This window comes from Didymella exigua, assembly GCF_010094145.1.
Source record: "Didymella exigua CBS 183.55 unplaced genomic scaffold M421scaffold_1, whole genome shotgun sequence".
Taxonomy (NCBI): domain Eukaryota; kingdom Fungi; phylum Ascomycota; class Dothideomycetes; order Pleosporales; family Didymellaceae; genus Didymella; species Didymella exigua.
Window position 1 is genome coordinate 190,637 of NW_022984775.1, and position 15,519 is coordinate 206,155.

At 52.8% G+C, this 15,519-nt stretch overlaps 5 protein-coding genes across 5 annotated transcripts; 2 read left to right on the top strand and 3 right to left on the bottom strand.

The window, feature by feature from the left end:
* Positions 1 to 216: 216 nt before the first annotated feature.
* M421DRAFT_107076 (uncharacterized protein) lies at positions 217 to 1,036 on the bottom strand. The gene has a single exon (XM_033587145.1). The coding sequence runs from the start codon at positions 794 to 796 to the stop codon at positions 380 to 382; it is 417 nt and encodes a 138-aa protein (XP_033454122.1). The 5' UTR covers positions 797 to 1,036; the 3' UTR covers positions 217 to 379.
* A 1,053-nt stretch (positions 1,037 to 2,089) lies between these two features.
* Positions 2,090 to 4,455, bottom strand: M421DRAFT_414925 (uncharacterized protein). The gene has a single exon (XM_033590504.1). It carries the CDS (start codon positions 3,982 to 3,984, stop codon positions 2,485 to 2,487), a length of 1,500 nt encoding a protein of 499 aa, XP_033454123.1. The 5' UTR covers positions 3,985 to 4,455; the 3' UTR covers positions 2,090 to 2,484.
* A 385-nt stretch (positions 4,456 to 4,840) lies between these two features.
* On the top strand, positions 4,841 to 5,314 carry M421DRAFT_107085 (uncharacterized protein). The gene has a single exon (XM_033587147.1). The coding sequence runs from the start codon at positions 4,881 to 4,883 to the stop codon at positions 5,193 to 5,195; it is 315 nt and encodes a 104-aa protein (XP_033454124.1). The 5' UTR covers positions 4,841 to 4,880; the 3' UTR covers positions 5,196 to 5,314.
* Positions 5,315 to 10,798: 5,484 nt separating this feature from the next.
* Positions 10,799 to 12,367, bottom strand: M421DRAFT_50254 (COP9 signalosome subunit 1; the record flags this gene model as incomplete). Its single annotated transcript, XM_033594811.1, has 4 exons — positions 10,799 to 11,815; positions 11,871 to 12,151; positions 12,207 to 12,251; positions 12,298 to 12,367. The coding sequence occupies 4 exons, from the start codon at positions 12,365 to 12,367 to the stop codon at positions 10,799 to 10,801; spliced, it is 1,413 nt and encodes a 470-aa protein (XP_033454125.1).
* A 596-nt stretch (positions 12,368 to 12,963) lies between these two features.
* On the top strand, positions 12,964 to 15,291 carry M421DRAFT_50728 (uncharacterized protein; the record flags this gene model as incomplete). Its single annotated transcript, XM_033594858.1, has 1 exon — positions 12,964 to 15,291. The coding sequence occupies one exon, from the start codon at positions 12,964 to 12,966 to the stop codon at positions 15,289 to 15,291; it is 2,328 nt and encodes a 775-aa protein (XP_033454126.1).
* Between the last annotated feature and the right edge of the window lie 228 nt (positions 15,292 to 15,519).

Genomic DNA, 15,519 nt, shown 5'->3' on the forward strand with positions numbered 1-15,519 from the left:
AGTCTAAATAGTATCTCTATCACCTGCAAATTGCAGTAAGTGGTGGTGGTGTTGCAGCATATGCATTGCAATCATCTTAACTCTGTTAGGTGGACCACTCGCTTGGGTTGGACCGCTCGCTTGTGAACTACGTTATACTTGGATACGGTGCAGCTGTTCGATCAGAAGAAGCCGTGAAGACGTGCTTCGGGGAACCGGTAGCATGACGATCAAGCAAGCCCGGCTGCGGGTTACGATCGCATCCTGTCACGACTCACCACGCATGAGCAATCGATCTTGACGTCTGCACTGTTACGGAACAACTTCCGGAATCTCAGGTGCCTAAGCCTCAGCCCTCGCTCATGACATGAGTTGAAGCCAAGGTCGATGCGAGTTGACATTATATTGTAGTGGAGTTTATTGAAGGAGAGAGCATGCACCTTGATATCAGACCCTGATTACTCACAGGTATGGTAGCGATCATGATAGAATGACCAACACAAGATGGGTTGTAGGATTGCATTACAGCTTTCATCACGGGCTTTTTCCAAGCGCAATTCAGCTCGATTTGCGTTTTCCAGGCTCGACAAATTCTTGTCCAGTCGATGCTCAAGTCGATAGGCCATAATACCAAAAGTGCTGTAGTCGCTCGCCCAAAATGGGATAGTGGAGGCACTCTTTGACGATGCTCGGGAAGTAAACACCGGGCTCCGTATGGGGTAGGTATCACAGCCTGAATTTGGGCAGCAAGGCAAACCACGGCCCGGGGAAACGCCCGCCGAACTCGAATACGAGGCTTGACTCGGCCGACATACATAATGGTCGACGTGGTGTTGACATTCGGACCGTTTGCAATGAGCGATACGCTTTGGTGTTTCGTAGTCTCAACGGAGATGCCCGTAGGTATACGAGGACACTGTTCAGACTGGCGGCAGCTGAAGTTTTCCAGGGTGATATTGCACCAACGGCCGGGCTACAATATGATGATCATAGACGATGGTCGAGGGTAGCTTAAGGCCGGCTGAAGCCACTACCGAAGACGGGGCGGTTGGCGGAGTTTGTAGTTTGAGCTTGAGCAATGGCAAACTTTGAGGACCAGCCCGTTCTTTACTGCACGGTCCAGCACACCATAGCGGAGCTGTCTCCGATACCACCAGCTGCATAATACGCTTCAGGGGTCCCAGCAGGGAGGTTCAGTGGCTTCCAAAATCATGATTCACGACTAGTGACCCTGATGCTGGGAACGGGGTCCGCTGAAGGTGTGCGCTAAATGTGGTGGGCGTATCCACGAGGTCGAAGCGTGCTTTAGGTCGCATACGTGGATAATTCTGAGTCGCATTGACCTGAAGTGGTGCACACATATCGTGCACACATCTCATGCACAGAGGATGGCGCTGATGAATTCGAAATGTCAAACGTGGAGATGCTGTGTGTGGAGGTGTGGAGGTTGTTTAATAGTGCAATACATGGAGCTAAGGTCAGCGCCACATTTCGATGGTAGTGACCCGGACCACTACCAACGGCTTGCAAATGTTACATTTGTTCGGAGCGTATCGTAAGAGATGCAGACTGGCTAAGGCTTGCGTGCATTGAAGCCGTCTCCCGCAGGCGATGGTGCACATGGCAGCTTCTAGACCTTAGATTCATGTCAGCTTCGATCACAGTCCTTTGACGTACTCATAGAGTTTCACAGCTTAGATAGCTCCCCTTAGTCTTCGCACCCACTTCCGCACACCGGAACTGTGATTCGCTAGCGGAGAACAAGGAAGCAAACGATTGGTGTCCTTCTCGGGCTTTTGTTTTGACTGATGACATATCGCGCAAATTTGTCTTTTGGTACTGGATTGAAGATCAGGTACAGCAACGAGTCCATGCCGAGGGCTAGAGCAAGAGATCGAGATCGACTCAACGGCGAAGTCATCTTCTAGCTGATGGCCGCCTTTCAGCTTGGTTGGTTGGTTGGTTGGGGGGGGGGGTTCATATTTGCGATCCGTGGTTCATCAGATGTGCCGCTGCGGACGGACGTGATGGGACGGACGCAGCGACGCATCCGTCCCGCGAGCTTCCCACAGAGAGACGTTCTGGACATCTGAATAATTGGACTTGCATAGACATGTATACTCGACATATTTGATGGAATATAATGTACAACTTTGAAACGAGGTAGTAGACGCACTCACGTTGCCGTGGGCTGTCGGTCGATTAGACAATGACAAGTCGCAAAGACCTGAACGTCTAGATGTAATGTCTATGCGTGATACTGATCAAAACACTCAAAGCAGCTCGCAAAACAGGAGCGTCTAGCGCTGGACAAGGGTATATAACAGATGTTGCTCGGCTTTGATGAGCCGCTACAGCAACGAAAATGACACTGTCCTGATTAAGAGGCGAAATAGAAATGAGGGGTCAGACTGAACGACAGCTGATCTCTAGAGAAATAAAGTAGTGGCTTGAATGAGGCCATGCCCACAAAGGAGATAGCTCAGGCCCGCAAGTGATGATCCGTCAAGGGAAAGGATCACGGTATGAGGGCCGCTCCATCGTGGGTAGCTGCAAAGCTGGCAGTTGCCCTTCATCGTCCGGAGCATATCGCTGATTGCGTGAAGAGGGGCCATGTGACGGTGCATAGCCGTGAGAAGAGAAGGGCGACATGTTCGTGTCTAATGGCGAGCGGCCTGGACCCAGCTGGTAGCTGCCGGTGCGTCGTCGCACATTGCGGCCTGTGTCACACCTTTCATCCTCATAGTCGCCGTAAGACTCGTCAGAACCACCTTCGTTCATCGGAGAAGCCGTATGCGAGGGAACGGACGAAAGGCGTCGTAGCACCGGGGATGTCGGTCTTTGGTAGTGTCTCTCGGCGCCTGGCTGTTGGTGTATAATGGCTCTGAAGAAGTCTCGTTCTGACCGATAAAACTCAGCTCTATCTACTGCGTCGCGAACCTGCTGTTCCAGTTTTGAGATGGTTGTGGATGCCTCACGCTCCTTTTCTTTGCGACGTGCACGGAAGCGAGCAGATGCGCCTGCATTTCGTTTTCTCTTCTCATCAGCAACTTTCGACGCAGCCTGTACATCAACTGGAATCTGTACGTTGTGGCCCTGTTGGCTCTTGATTGTCATGATCTGAATGCTGCTCTGACCGCTTGGCGCAACAGGGATCATGTTGCGCTCGTGCCCCATAGGGTAGCCAGGCGTGCGAGCCTCAGGTGCACATGCATAATGACCATGGGGGCCGTGACCTTCATAGCCAGAGGCAAGAGATGCAGCTTGGCTATAGGGAGAATACTGCGTCATTGGACTTGCACTTCCCGACGGCAGAAATTGCCCACTTGTGCGTCGGCCTTCGGTAATTAGTATGTTCGACGCGGGGGCTGAAGTGGCCAGTGGCGGGAAATAGCTTGTCCTGCTTCCAGCCGGGGGAGTAGGTAAAGCAGGGTGCGTGGTCGTTGACTCGGAAGGACGCACAGTTGCAGTCAGGAATGGAGACTGGTGAGCATCGATCGTGCCTGTGGGACGATTGAGACCACCAAGGCTCTGTGCCCTGTGCAGGCTAGGTGACTTAGGGGTCAACATATGTCTAGCAGAAGGCCTGCCTGGTGGCTGAAACAGTCTTTGGGACCTCTGTTCGTCCTGCGTAGAGTCCACACTCGTTGGTCGACTGATGGAGGGAAGGCTATTTGAGTGGTGAGTGTCTACAGGGGATGGGGTCTCCATCTGATATCCATTGCGCCTTAGCTCCCTTTGCTGTTCGATAAGCTCAGCTTGAGGGTTCAAGATAGACTGCACACCCAAGGGATTGTCACATCGGCGACTTGAAGGGGTTGGTGGCGTACTGGAAAGTTGACGGAGGGGCGGTAGAGAGAGCGACATGTGACCTGTGTTGTGTGGTGGATGCATAGCTGGTTGTGACTGGATAGGCGACAATTGAGGGGTGTTCTGCTCCGAACGATATCCGGCTGCGGGCTTGAGGTAGCGGTCGTCAGGGCCCCGAGGAGGACGGCCAGCCATCCATGAGCGAACCGGCTTAGAGTCGTCGTGGTAAGGCGGAGTTAGGCGGTTGAGATAATGAGTGTGAGGGGCCTGAATAGCCGGAAGCGCTTGGGTAGCCAGGATGACAATATTATATGGATCGCCCGAAAGACAACCCTGAATGTAAAGTAGGAAGAATTTCAGCGTGGTCGCGAAGGGTTTCAGGTTGTTAGAAATAAGGCTGGAGAATGGTTGTTGTCGTGGAATGTGACGATTGTTGAATTCCAGGCCTGGGCCTATGATGTCTTGGATCAAACGCTTCGGTATAGCGTGCCTGACGTATCAAAATGTGTGAGTAGGTCGGAGTATTGTATAAATAGATGGGTGGGAAGTGAGGTTGTTGGGCCACGAGGACTGAAGCGGGACTATCGAGTATATATTAGACTGTCACTAGGAGGAGGCGCAAGGACCCGGTATGATATAAGAATGTGCGGTGTAGTATCCAAGTTGGAGATCGCTGAAAAATCATGAAATCTGCAGCCACCCCTGTCTCCCTAGCTCGATGTCCCGCGAGAGAGGAAGGGGACAAGTACATGAAGCCCTGTCTTTTTCGGCGCCTTTGAAGACAGCGCTAGGCGGTGCTTCTTCTGGGCTTACCGGGATATGCTGGCATGCAGTGCACGTACGACTTAGGCGCTACTGCACGCTTGACCATGACCACGCGCGGAAGCGGAATCCAAGTCCCCCACCGTAGGAGCGCGCAGGCCAAGACATGACGGATCCGCCCAAACCGACGCAAGCGCATGGACCGTGACTGACGAACCCTGCGGCTCCTGCACAGGCCAGCGGAAGTCTGTCCGGCTGTCATCTTTGCATCTTGCCGCGCCGCGGCTCCCTCAGCTACCGGACCGGTTAGCCCTGGTCGTTGGCGGGACATGTACGTGATGTGCACGAGCATGTCTCAGGTGTCCAGCATACTTTCGCTTGCAGCTGTGCAGGAGATGACATCGCAACAGAACTGTCTCGTTCAGCGTCATCATTGGTGCCATTCTATGTTGTTGAGATCCCTCGAGCCTCTGCTCGGCATGGGGAGCTTTCAGCACCTCTGGATGAAGTTGCTGCCTTTAGCACACTTGCGGTTATTGACTCAATTGTCGCATTGCGTTCGTGCAGCAATCTCGAAAGCTTCGAACGCTGCCATCCTACAAGCAGCTTGCACAGATGTAGAGCGCGGCAGCAACGCAGCTTAGGCGAAGTCTTCGATGAGTGCCAGGTACGCTATTTCGTCCTTGTGATCGAATGTAATGAAGTGCATGCGCTCGTAGCAAAAGCCATGGATGTATGACTGCCATTTGTCGCCTTGCGTGTTTTGTATGCACTTACTGAGGCCGGCGGCTGGATGGTTGATTCTCGGCTGTGGCCGCCAGTTAAGTACGGGCCGGTATTATAAAGCGTCGACCATGTGACAAGTTCCTGTAATTCTCCAGGGTACTGTGAGCCGACATCTGACAGTTCGCCCAATCTGCGTACTGGACAGTTGGGCGCCTCGGGCCTCCACGTAGGCTCTTGGCTGTGTTGCTTGCGTCTTCCTGCGGTGGGCACACAGTGCACTGAACCTTCCGATCTGTAACGCCGTTCGAAGGTATATGCAGACGATACCGAGCTGTCATTATTGGATGCCATTGGTGAACGAGCAAGTACCGTGCACGTGCCAAACACACGGCTTCTGCCCCCACTTCCCTATATTGCATGCATCGATCTCGCCGTCAAAGAAGATCGCAATGTAGAAAAGGCGCAGATGTAGCTACTCGCAGCCTCGGCGCCATCCCGGAAGTGTGCTGTATATCCTCTGAGACCATAAAATGAGCAGGATGATCTCTGCACCAGGCTATCGACTGTTCAGTCTACTATCTACGCGCAACATGGCAATGCCGGTTGTCGCCAGGGGTGGCTCCCAGAACGGCATAGTGTGAATCCAACGCCGCGGTCAGCGCAGCGCCGTCGATTAATCCGAGCTGATCAGTGGCTGGCTTTCTCCACCGCCTCCCGGCTCCACGCTGTCGGTCGTAGGGTTTACGCGTGCCAGGATGACAATGCTGGTCGCCGGAAGAAGTGCTGCCCCTGTTCCGGTGGGACGGGATGGCATTCTAATCTCAAACCAGCAAGCCGTTTCAAGAAGGCTCACCGTAGGCTGACTAGGAACCGCCAGCTACTAATCCGGGTTCTGCGTACGCTTCGATTCTGTGCATCATTGGCGTGATGGAAGATATCGGCACGTCTCAAAAGCAAAGCTAAAGCGGGCAGCTTGGCACCGCAATGGGAAAGAGGAGATCTGATTGCAGCATCGACCTTCATGATACGAACCTGCCATCCTCGACGAGCTGACCGCTGCCTGAATCGATCGAATCGCAACTGATTCATCCGTGATACTTCAACGTTCGCTCATCCATAGTACAGTATCCGCTCTCACCGATTTTGCAATGGTGTCACATGTTGATATCAGTTTTGTTAAAGGGGGCCCCGCGCAAGAGATCCCTTCAACGCTGAGGTTGCTTTTGGTACTGATGCTGAGAGCTACTAGCCTCCGTGCAAAGTAATGTCGAAGACGGCCCTTACTGCGGCCCTCACCGTAGATGTCCTGACTCGGCGCAGCTGTCAGTCAACGTCTTCAGCCAGGCTACAGGTTCCACTAGCAGTCAACATCACGCCTGGTCCTTCATCGACAAGGACCTTCCCGTGATTGGGTTCACGTTTGCGAAGTACCTATTTTCAAGACCCTCGCGTATTGAACCTACGGCCCTGGTACGTATGAGACCTAGCTAACGCAGTCCATGTCACGCGTCAGTAAAGCAACAAGATAGCGAACGCATGAGCACTTTCGGGCAATAGTCGCTGAAGCTTTCTAATAGCTTCACCCGTTAGCTTGTCGCAGCTTTGAACGACTGTTGTGTCAACTGCCGGTGTGTGGGCCACGTTTGACAAGCCTATGTGTTTGGGCAGTGCACTGCGGATCTTTCGTTCTGGTCCTCGAAGGTTTCGCTGCTTCGTGCGCTCTAGCCGTACATGGCAATCCTGGAAAGGCTCGTGAGCAGGCACCAGGGTACGAGGCCATTCTTCCCAAAAAAATGGCACGTGCATACTCGACCAGTGATCAGCGTGCGGAGACAGCCGCAGTCATGGTGCCGGACTCGAAATGGGGGTTAATTGCACTGCGTCAATACGCAAAGTTTCTAGCTTAGACCTTGACCTCAATTCGCATTCTGCCCCCCCCCCCCGGTCACGCAATGATCTCAAACCAGTTCCTGTCGATCCTTGCCGTCACATCACTCACTGCAAGACACAGATCGTATTGCACCGATGGATCGCCGTCTACCTTCTAGGGGTACGACGAATGGGATTTGAGCCGTTGCTCGTACTGCTGCGCGGATTCAATGGTGATCAAGTCACTCTCCAAGACTGCCGACACTTATTTCGCCGTTGACCGCCACCCCGGAGCTTTCACGGCGCAATGTCCCTATTGGGCATCAAGAGTGCGCCTTGAGTCCGTCTTCGCCTTGGTAAGAGCCTAACTTCACGGCAAAACTATCGCGATGGTCAGAGCAACGACGAATCTGGTCAGTCTTTTCGCATCACAAGAGATGCCGTGACCCAGGTAGGTTCAGTCCAAATCCTAGCTTTCTCGAAAGTCACGGCTCCGGTCGGCGTGACATAGTGTTGACCGACGTCCTGGAGCTGGATATGCCGGTCATGTCAAGAGCTTCATCAACATCGTTGTCTCCTCTCGTTCATTTCGGACAGACTGCTCTGCTGCACACATACTTGTGTCCTAACTGGCCGGTTCTGAGCTAGTTCACGCCTCACTTCGCCGGGATTTGGCCCACCAAGTGTTTCCAAGAACCGGGGCTCCAAGAAGGAGGCATCATCATCTTTGCTGTGTTTCCCGTCTGCAGAATTTCACTGTTCCTACCGAGCTGTCTAGCTAGAAATCCTTATCTGATCGACAGGGTCTGACTCACTTCACGGACAGCCCCTGCGGATTCCACATACCGCCCCTCCCCATAGGATTCCTATCCTAGTTGCAGCATTATGTACGCAATACCTTTCGTCATTCTCCTTACATATCAGCCTACTTACCTATCCCAATGATGATCGCTTCATTATCGACAAGCAGCTAAATGAACCAAGCCCTACTTGAGATCGAAATTGGAGGCGTGCCTATGCGAAAGATCACATACAGATCTTACGTACCATCAATAACTAGAGCTCGGTCGATGATGCACCAGACCCCGCAATCGGAGTGTGAGATTGCCATGTGCTTCGAATCAGTTTCATCCCCTCGTGAAGAGCGAGCGGCAGAGCATTCAGTCACACGCCTTGTTTTGCCGCCATAGCCGCGCGCTTAACAAAACTTACAATCCCTAATGTCCACAATGTCCACTAAATCGATCGAGCGACATACACTCGCGTCCCCAATCTAAATTGCACACGTGGGCTCCTCTCCACCGTCACACGAGTCCGAGTGCGACCTACGAAGCACTCTATCCAGCGCCGCACGCATTGCCTTCGTTCAGGTGCCAATGTGACTAAGTAAAGAGTGGTCGTACAGTTACACCTTACTCAAAATTCTACACCGATCAGCCAGCATAGACTTGACGAGCGGTTGGTATCCAGTGAATGTGCGACAGAGTGTGATTGCCCGGATGAATACACCGATAGTCAGCGACCAGGGGTCGCGGTACCGACTTGACAGACAACATCGTTAAGCGGCAAAACATCTTGTTTCGAAGGCAACGACATGTCAGACGCAGATGCTGGTTGGTCCGGAACATGGCTCCTACGATGTACAATGGCCCGCATGCTAGTGCGCAGTTACTGAGTCGACAGCAGCTGTTGTGCCCCGCAGCGATTGCAACCAAAGAGCGCATCAGCGCCAACAGCTTCGCCAACAGTGACGGAAACCAGGTACGCTACATACTCGCACATTGGGAATCTTAATCAAATACATTGTGACTCCAACGCGCCGCTGTCGATACAACCATTCCTGCGAGTGCGGGATATTCATGCCCGCGCCAGCGCTGTGCAACATGAGGCGCGAGGGGAGACCTAGATATGCTCTAGGTCTGCGCACTCGCCCCACAAGACCATTATAATACTGGCCAGTATTGATGTCAAACTGACGTGTAATGCTCTTTGTGGAGTCGCTGTGATACTAAGCAGGAGTCATCCAAGGAGATTACAGGTCTCGCTTCTTGCGAGTGAGCGTCAGCGTGCATGCGGTGAAGGATCGCGTTGGATGGGATGGTAGTTCGCTATGTATTGCGCACCTTGTTTGCCTTATCTGATGCAACAGTTCGCTATTTTCGCAAGATAAGTTTAACTTTTCTGATTGCAGTATTTTAAGGATGAGCTCAAAACCATCAACGTCGAGTCTCTTTGTGTCTGCGTTGGAAGCTCTGGTAGGCCAGCTTGGACGCCTAATGGACATTGAGTACCTGGAGCACTTCTTGAATATGCGTATGTCGGATTTTGTATTCCCACAAGGATTAAGTGTCAGTGAGTGCCACGATGGAGACACTGACGATATGCGACACCCAAAGTTTCGAACTTTTCAGTCACGATACGCCTGCTAAGAATCTACACACCTTGGAAGGAGTCCACTTCGTTACAAATTACGCTCCTATTCGAGTCTTGTGCAGCCACGGCTGTGCACCGAAATGGACACATATGATTCCACGCAACCACTCATACTGTTGCCGCGACTGCATGGAGGAGATAATGGCGACACTCCGCGATCAGTATCCGAGCATGAAATGCCTCAGACTATTCAGGTCATTACACATCCACTACCAAATTGCGTGAGCTCACCAGTCTCACGAAACTGCGAATCGATTTGGGCGCACTCGTCAATACCAACGACCGGACCGCGCTCCTTCAGCCACACAAGCTGCTACCACTCAACCTTGCTACGCCCGACCTAGCACAAGTCAACGTAATGGATTTTGTCCTCAGCCTTCAAGACCAGGGCACGGCCATATACACTCTGGTCAAGCTTGGGTCTGCAAGCTCCATCACAGACCCGAACCTTTATCTTGAAAGTAGCCACAGCGATTTGCTCGAACAGGAGCCTCTGCTTTCTCGTGATCTCTAGCTGCTCACCTATCTGCCAAACCAATACAAGAACCCAGGTGTACGACTTACTATATTTTCTCATTATGGATACGAATTGTTTGACCATGTACGAGTGCGGGTTGAGCTAGAAGACCCAACACGTCGGCAGTGACTATACGCGATCGCGGATGTCTTCGAGTCGGGATGCCAGATTCGAAGGCATCAAGTATGAGGTCTCTGTCTTGCGGGGCATCCTACGGCGGAGCAGAATCTGAGCTCTGGTCGGTCCTATCGAGTTGTAGCGTTAACGATTCTACAGGGTATGGCAGTGTTCCTTCCTTTTCACTCTTTCAAGGGCGTTAGCTAGCTTGAGCAGTAGCTTCTTTTGGGCAGGCGGTAGAAGCATCGCGAGTGGACGCAAGTACAATGCTGTGGAGTAGCTTCATAGCAATGCGAAACTCATTCAATGGAAGGTGCCTTGAGTGGGATCTGGAATATTCTCAAGTGTTGCTATTCATATGTCGTTTATTCGTACTTATCTCCTGTATTCGTTGTGATAAACCTTCACGCCAATGATGCCCAATGCGCCTTTCACGCCGTGCCTCTGAACGCCTGAAATGCTCGTCGCTCGTCAACATCTTCTGATGCGCATCGGGATCGGCCCTCTGTCGAGGGCTGAATTCATTCGATGCGAAAACAAATCTCAAAATTAGTCCCTCCTGATGGCCGAAGATGAGTACGTGCCCTATGAGAAACCAATCTTTGAGCCCAGTCCTCTCAAGCCTTCACCAATGCGCTCCATGCCGGAGCCCATCTTCTCGCTCGAGCCCCTATCTGCTTTGATCTCCATACCAGCTGCCTGCATATTCAGACGCGTCAGGCGCAATCTGAGTGTGAGATCGTAGGTCTCGGCCATCTTGAGAGCATCGGCGTGTACGTCGTGGCGAGGGTTCGTGGGCGGGGAGATGAGGAGTCGGTCAACGAGGTCTATCCGTGCTTCAAGTGTCTTGTCGTTGATCATGTGCTCCAGCTCTTCCTCGATTGTAATATTTCCGGCGACAGGAAATTTGTATGACATCTCATCGAGTGTGACGCAGCTGAAAGGGATGAAGTACTGGACAATGCTCTTGGTGCGAATACGGCCATAGATGGTGCTGAGCACCTTCGAAAGGTACACATCGAGGAGGTAGTCGCTCCGGTAGCCTTCGAGCACATCGAGACAAGCGCTGTACTTGGAGTTGCAGAATAGGTTGATGGCTTGGCGGATGTGCGGTTCGAGCTCCAGGAAGTTCCTGAATTCGCTGTTGCCGAGCACCTTTGCCTGCAGCTCGCTACGGTCCATCGATGCAAGCGCACAAAGTCCACCGTAGACAGCTACGTCGTTGCCAGAGAGCACTTCCTTCTGCCATGTGATACCCGCCGCGGGCTCAATCGTCAAGAACGCAGGTAACGTGCCGAGGAAATTTGTTGCGGCTTCCTTGAAATTTCCAACACACATGTGAGCAAGACCTGTGCAAGCAGACACGATAGGCTCCAGCTTGCTCTTGTCCTCGCCCTTCAACTGTGCTGCGTCAACCTTGGCCAGGTTGGATTGTACGGTCAACCACGACTTCTGAGCGACGCTGACGTAAACGAGACGGAGGGTCATATCGGCGAGATGCTTGTTCGAGGTGCAGCTTTCGCGCATCTTCATGTATGACTTCTGCGAGTTGCCGTAGTCGCCGATGTCGTAGAAGAAGTGCCCTAGGTCTTCGTTGCCCATCTGAGGTTTCGTCAGCCCGAGCTCTATTCACGTAAGGCTTTGATCGCAGCCGCACCCTTATAGACTCCTTGATCAAGTTGTTCTTGTACGACTTGAGCTCATGCTCCAGCCTGTCCTGCTCGCGCTGGGTCTCCTGCGCCTTTTTTTCTGCCCACGTTGTGTCTGTCAGAGCTGCGGGATCTTGTGGCGCAATGACACTCAGATCCTCCGCCAGTTCCAGGTAGAGGTTGACGTTCTTCCCCTTCTTCGCCTCTGCGATCGCCAGGCGGTATGCATCTAGGGCAAGGTACGGCGAGTGAGAGCCAATGTGGCGGAGCCGGTCGATTCGTGTATTGCCTGGAAACATGTAAACAACTGGTTTTTCAAGAGGCTCCAACTCAGGTAAACATACCGGCATAGTTGGCGATGTATGATTCAAGGTCGAACTTTGGAGGGTCTGTGGAGTTAATAGAGTTTGTCTGCGGTGGGATGAGGCCACGAACCCTTCACAACCAGCTCGCCCTTGCTTATCCGCTGCTGAAAGAACGGTAATTGTTCAATGTTGGACGCCATCGCTGTGGTGGTGAGTTTGTCTGCGGCGATGGCGCGGAGTTGATTGGAGCTCCTTCAGGCAACGCCGCCCCGCGCCCCACTTGTCGTCACGAAAACGAAGCCAAGCTGAGCTTCACGCGTCTCGCCTTTCCTGCGCCTTTCACCAAAGGTCCTTCACCGTCATGCAAGCATCGTGACCATGCTCCGCACGCGTGTCCTCATCAGAGCTCCTGAAGCATCTTGTCGCAGTCTCGACTACACGCTGATGTTCAAGTAGTACGCTCTCTTCGAGCAGCGTGGCTGTCCATAGATATTGGTGATGCGCACAATAAGCTAAAGGTGCCTACTTTACTGGATTCTTTCGTGTCAATCATCCGCAACCCAACGCTGACAAGTAGAGACGTCTGATTAAACTTCGTCTGCTGCTGGCAGGTCGCATTCGCGATGCGCCCTTTTGTGTCTTCCTTTCCTATTCAGAAAGAGAAGCTATGATCGGACAGATAACGTGTGCGTGATGTGAACGGTGAACGGTAGGAACAGCAACTTCTTACACGGACAGTTCACCTGCATTTGATCTCCTACCCAGCGTCCGACTAGCACATCAAGCAGCACCCAAGATGGTGGACACCCCGACCGCAGCGTCGTCAGCCGCCGCGGGCAAACATTCGGTGCTGAACTCTTCCTTTCCTGTCTTCCTGCCTGAATTTGAGGCACTATCTGCGCTTGCAGCTACATTCGGGCTCATGCCTACAGCCAAGAGCTCTGGGGCGACCGCCAGCGAGCAGAGTATGCAGGGCACTACCAACAAGCTGAGGACGCTCGACACCCAAGATAGAGGCTCATCTGGGCCTAATGAAGTGAGTTACAATGCCCTGAAGAGGCCAATCCCACACGAAGCTGACGATACTCGCCCACCAAAGGCGCTCTTCGATGAGAACAAGACGTTCACAGAAAACGCTGATGTTACCAACATCTCATCCCAGAACGCTCTCGTCGATTTGTTCTACGACATCAGCGAGAACACTCGACCCAGCCAACTCGACAAGGCTCTCACTGGGGCTTGGAGAGAGGACGCACTTTTGACTTTGAAAATCATCTTCAACGCTCGAAGCATACACCTGGGCAAGAGTAACAGGAGGGCCGCATATGGCGCTTTGGGTTGGCTGGCCGCCCATCACCCAAAGACCTTTCTCTCGAGCCTGCCGTGGCTGGTCCGCCCGGTGATCTCAAAGAAGCCTTCGAAGTCTGACACTGCTTCACGCGATGCAGACGACGACTTCGAAATGATCACGGTCGGTGATGCTGCAGCTGCGTCCACGGAAGCGAATGACGCACACGACGTCCGCCACGGTGCATCTCACGGTTACTGGAAGGACCTCCTCAACCTGGTCGTCTTTGCAGCACATGATCAGTTGAAGGTCGATGGCGATTTCGACTCTCTTCTCAATCAACACCCAGATACTTCCAAAGCAGGCAAGCGCAAGCGGTGGAACAACGACCAAGATACCGCACGCGAGCTGCGACGCAAGAAGAACAAGGAGCAGAATGAGCGGGTACAACATAAGCTGGACAGTGATCCCTTCTACCGCGCACTTCACGTTACAGTGACACAGCTCTTCGTGGATCAGCTCAAGACTGACAAAGCTTTGCTCGACTCCGACGAGCGCGCGGACTTGCGCAAGCTGTCTCTTGCCGCCAAGTGGGCTCCTACTTGTGGAGAGTTCCACGACAAGCACACGTTCATTCTGTCGACAATTGCCGAGGCTCTATTTTCAGACCCCGCGCTACACTGCCCAAACGCGACCAACAGAGAGCTCTACCTTCGCCACGTCCGTGAGCTCTACCGGAAGCAGTACGCATCTCCGCTACGGAAAGCGCTCGGGGTTGTGGAGCGAGACATAGCTGCTGGGACGTTCGGCAACATCGATTACAGTCATGTGCCCTCGATCGCCATGGATCGTTACACTGACCTCTTTATCCGTAAGGATGAGGAACGATTCGCGAAGTATATTGACGATGTTACAGATGGGTCGTCCAAGATCTCAGGTGCCACCCTATTGCCATCCACTTTAGTGCGCAAGGCGTGCGAGATATGGTCTAGTCCGGCTCCTCGAAAGGGCACAATTGGCAAGGCAAAAGCTGGTGCACTGCAGAGAGAGATTCAGCACAAGACTATCGATGGTCAATGGCGCTCTTTGCTGAAGAGTGTCCGCGATGCTGGGGTACTGCAGTCGTCTGTCGCGGTCTGCGACGTGAGTGGCAGTATGTTCCATCCAGTCCTCAGCGATGGATCTCTACCGGTGCACTCTTCCGTTGGTCTCTCACTTCTAATTGCTGCGGTGACTACCGGACCCTTTGGTGGCCATGTTATCACGTTCTCGCAGACTCCATCCGCTGTCAACTTCGAGGATCCAGGCTACAGACTGGACGATCTTTGCAACGCAGTGAAGCATGTACAAGGGATGGATTGCGGGACGAACACTGATCTCGTTGCTGTCTTCGAGGGTCTGCTCAGCGGTGCAAAAGCCTGCAAGGTATCGCAAGCTGAGATGGCCAAGCAGGTCTTTGTCTTCAGTGACATGCAGTTCGATAAAGGCATGGATCAACAGGTCTGGAATTCCTCTTTCAATCGCATCAAGAGCGCATACGCCGGCGCTGGATACGACATGCCTAAGCTCATCTTCTGGAATTTGGCCGGACAGTCCAGCAAGCCTGCCACTATAGATGATCAGAACGTAGCACTTGTGTCAGGCTACTCGCAGGGTATGCTCAAGGCACTTCTCGAGACTGGGGCGCTCGACGGCGTAGATGAGATCGTCGAGGAGGCTGTTGTGGGCGAGGACAGCATAGTGGAAGTCAAGAAGAAGGAGAGGATCGATCCCCTGTCAGTGGTGAAGAAGGCAGTCAGAAACAAAGCGTACAGTATGTTGAAGGTTGTCGACTAAATGACGGAAGATGCTTTTATTACGATGTATGACCAAGGCTAACGGTTAAGCGGCATTCGATACCCAATGTTTCGATCTCAGAACGCGGAGTAACATACATGCCTTTCAATCTTAAACACGCATATTTGCTGCTCCTGAGCCGGACCCAAGAGCCGATGACAGTCATACCTATCGAGGAGCTTGTCGACGGCCTTCTCGAGGAGACCAACAGATTGGCGAATCCTTTCC